This window comes from Dendroctonus ponderosae, unplaced genomic scaffold (assembly GCF_020466585.1).
Source record: "Dendroctonus ponderosae isolate FM_Combo_2020 unplaced genomic scaffold, Dpon_F_20191213v2 Dpon_F_20191213_1, whole genome shotgun sequence".
Classification (NCBI taxonomy): Eukaryota; Metazoa; Arthropoda; class Insecta; order Coleoptera; family Curculionidae; genus Dendroctonus; species Dendroctonus ponderosae.
Window position 1 is genome coordinate 29,331,617 of NW_026017110.1, and position 2,967 is coordinate 29,334,583.

The following is a 2,967-nucleotide window of genomic DNA, read 5'->3' on the forward strand; positions in this document are numbered from 1 at the left end:
GCTAATTGCGCGGTTTAGAAGTATTTCCTTATAATTTAAAACATATCTACGCGTAGATCATGATGTTCTGTTAGAATCGCTGAAAACTGTTTTCCGAAATTCGCAGCGGGTAGTGTACAGCATCGATTTCTGTGGAACCCAGTAGCTGTCAAAACTTTCACATTTTTACGAATAACTCGGAAATCGTAAATTTTTCAGGTAAAACGGTTGAAACAAACATAAATTAAAATTGAACGGCCAATCTGAAAATAACAAAAAAAAGGGGGGGTTTCATTTAAAAAACCAGAGTTGGTAACTACCACACGTTTATGATGCACCCTGTATATTGGAAAGTAATTTTAGAATGTGGACCTTTTAAACGTGAAAAACTTTCGTTGGACGAATTTGCTTGTAAACTTCATATTTACTGAGATATCGCACTTTGACGCACTAATGAGCAACCCTGTATATATATATAGTGCTGTATGACTGCGAAGCTTGGCAACTTACTGCCCAACTAGAGCGGCGGTTACGTTCTGTGGAGATGGACTGGCGTAGAGCAGCAGGAAAATCAAGGTTGGAGAAGATGACTAATGAGGAAATCAGATTTATCATGAACACAGACAGTTGATAAGGTACGAACATGTTGAGCGGATGGATGACACAAGAGATCAAGAATTACCAAAACATACCTCAGATGGACACCAACAGAGAGAAGGAGGAAGGCACAAGACGACATGGAAGAAACTCATAAATAAAATAGATATATATAAATTCCTATGAAAACCCACCTTAAGAACGAAGGTCTGTCCCGCATTCCCGGCTTGATGTGGCTGGAGATCTCGGGAACGTCAGCTAGAACCTTGCGGTATTCTTGGGGCAGGAGAATATTCAGCGAATCCCAGTCCTTGACGTGGCCGAACCCTTTGCGCTTGAGACCTTCAATGTCGTTAAAACTGAATGGTCGTTTGCGGTTGAGCGTGGGCTGCTTGGGGAAGCTTTGAGGGACGAAATGGACATTCTCCACGTCGTTTTTCTCGTTCAAAAAGTCCAGGTTGGGAAGGACGTAGTTCGGGTACAGCACATAGACCGGCTTCTGCACTTCGCCCTCTTTTTTCAACTTGTTCAAGAATGAGGCTTCGATCAGCTTGACTGGCTGTCCTCCGCCAACTGCAGGGGAATTGGTGGCATTTTTCAGGTTGAGGATTTCCGAGAATTGCGATGTCTGGATGCTTCTATCGAAGAGCTCGTTTTTGACTTTGAGGACATTTTTCGGGCTGATTGCTTTGGGTCTTTGGTAGTTCTGGAAAATTCAATTGACAGCCGTGTAAACTGGAGGAATTGCGGTCAGAGAAATATTTTACCTTCAAACTATCGTTGTTGTTTGCATTCTTCTGTTCCGCGTCTTTGTCAAAGCTATCGCAAACTGATTCACTTTTACTCACGCTTTCCGACAGCTGCTCTATGGACTCGCTCTTGGAAATCTCTTCCGGTTCCTCTGCTATCAGGTCATAAGTTCGAACGCTGCTGTTAACAGCGCTCAGTTCCAAGTTTTTCAAGTTATCCGCGTTTTTGTTGTCCGATGAGGAGCTTTCGCCGCTCTGCGAAGCTGGCCAGTTTTCCGTTGAAGATAGCTGATCCATTGTCAAAGACATCCCTATTTAGGACAATGGTTAGCCGGAAAATAGCGTGGTTTGGTGTGAATTGGTACCTTCTTGGCTTATGCTCTTCTGCTTCATGAAAAGCTTCACCAAGTTGAAGTTGGGATGTTTGTTGTTTGCACCGTCACCGTTTGCATCTACAGAGGTGGCCATTTCCGACAGAGAGCCGCTTCCACTGCTGCTCTGAATGTGCTGGTGATGGATGTTGAACAGTTTGACTGGACGCTGTTTAATTGTGGTTGGAGACTGAAAAAATAGACCTTCAGGGCTTTGATCGGACTTAAGAATTGACAATGAAAAAAACCGCTGTGGATTTTTGCAACTTACCGAACTATTACTAAGGCTATTGTCATCAACAATGCATCTTCTCAATCTCTGCTTGTGTAAATTGGGCATACTTTGGCTCTTCAAAGCCGTGTCGCTCAACGCTAAATGACTACTTTCGTCTTCAGAGTTGTTATTGTTACCGGAGGGCCGTCGCAACTGGTCATCGCTGTTCCGTTTCTACAGATAAAGCCCAATTAGTCTCGTTAACGCCTTGACAAATATTATTAAGCCTAATCTGTTTGTGTGCATTCAAGTTTTGTGCATAAAGGTTGGATAAATTTGAGTTTCTCGTCTCATTACCTTCAGCTTACTCCATGTGGTAAAGCTACTGGAGTCCGATTGAGTCATTGAGTCTTCCAACATTGCTTTGCCTAAGTTCTTGCTTGGTTGTAGATTTAAACTACCTGACTGGTTGGGAGGATTTGAGTTCGAAGAGCTCTTATCTGAAATTGTTCAGGTTTTCCTTAGTTAATAACCGGCCATTCAGTTTGGTTATTTAGCATTACCAGTATCGTGATAGTCACTGTCTTCACTGTACATGGTGGTCGATCCTTCAAAGGCAATGGTATAATTGTCTTTGTTAGCTTGGCAGGTCAGCATCATGTCGTGCAGGTCACAATCGAGCGAATCAACGGAAAAATGAGCGCCAGGCATTGGCGTTTCTTTTACGGGACTGAACAAGATCTCCGACTTGCAAATGGACATTGATGTCGAGTCTTCCCCCTGTATATCATGCGCGAACTTAACTCGTTTTTAATTATTTCTAAACCGTCGTTTAATCTGTTTACCGATAAGATAAACAGTGGACTGTTTGCCGATTGAATGGGCAATAAAATGCAATGTTCGGCGTACAGGTTGGTTCAATTTAGGATGATCTTGCATCCTATGGATTTATGCTGTTGTTTAAAACACTTTTTAGGAAGGTTTTACTTAATTTTCATTAGCCTTGACGGTTTGCCTTTAGATAAGTTCTATATTGTTGAGGCGGATTCATTTTTTT

At 42.4% G+C, this 2,967-nt stretch overlaps 1 protein-coding gene across 12 annotated transcripts in view; it reads right to left on the minus strand.

The window, feature by feature from the left end:
* Positions 1 to 2,967, minus strand: part of LOC109542101 — a 58,551-nt gene that overhangs the window by 13,534 nt on the left and 42,050 nt on the right. For 11 of the 12 annotated variants that reach the window (XM_048663311.1, XM_048663259.1, XM_048663278.1 and 8 more), the window contains 6 exons: positions 2,474 to 2,690; positions 2,268 to 2,410; positions 1,968 to 2,144; positions 1,691 to 1,886; positions 1,344 to 1,639; positions 771 to 1,282 (listed from right to left, as the gene is read on the minus strand). In XM_048663311.1, coding sequence (XP_048519268.1) covers positions 771 to 1,282; positions 1,344 to 1,639; positions 1,691 to 1,886; positions 1,968 to 2,144; positions 2,268 to 2,410; positions 2,474 to 2,690 — 1,541 coding nt within the window. The remainder of the gene's footprint in view (positions 1 to 770; positions 1,283 to 1,343; positions 1,640 to 1,690; positions 1,887 to 1,967; positions 2,145 to 2,267; positions 2,411 to 2,473; positions 2,691 to 2,967) is intronic. The other variant, XM_048663274.1, reaches the window with a different exon arrangement.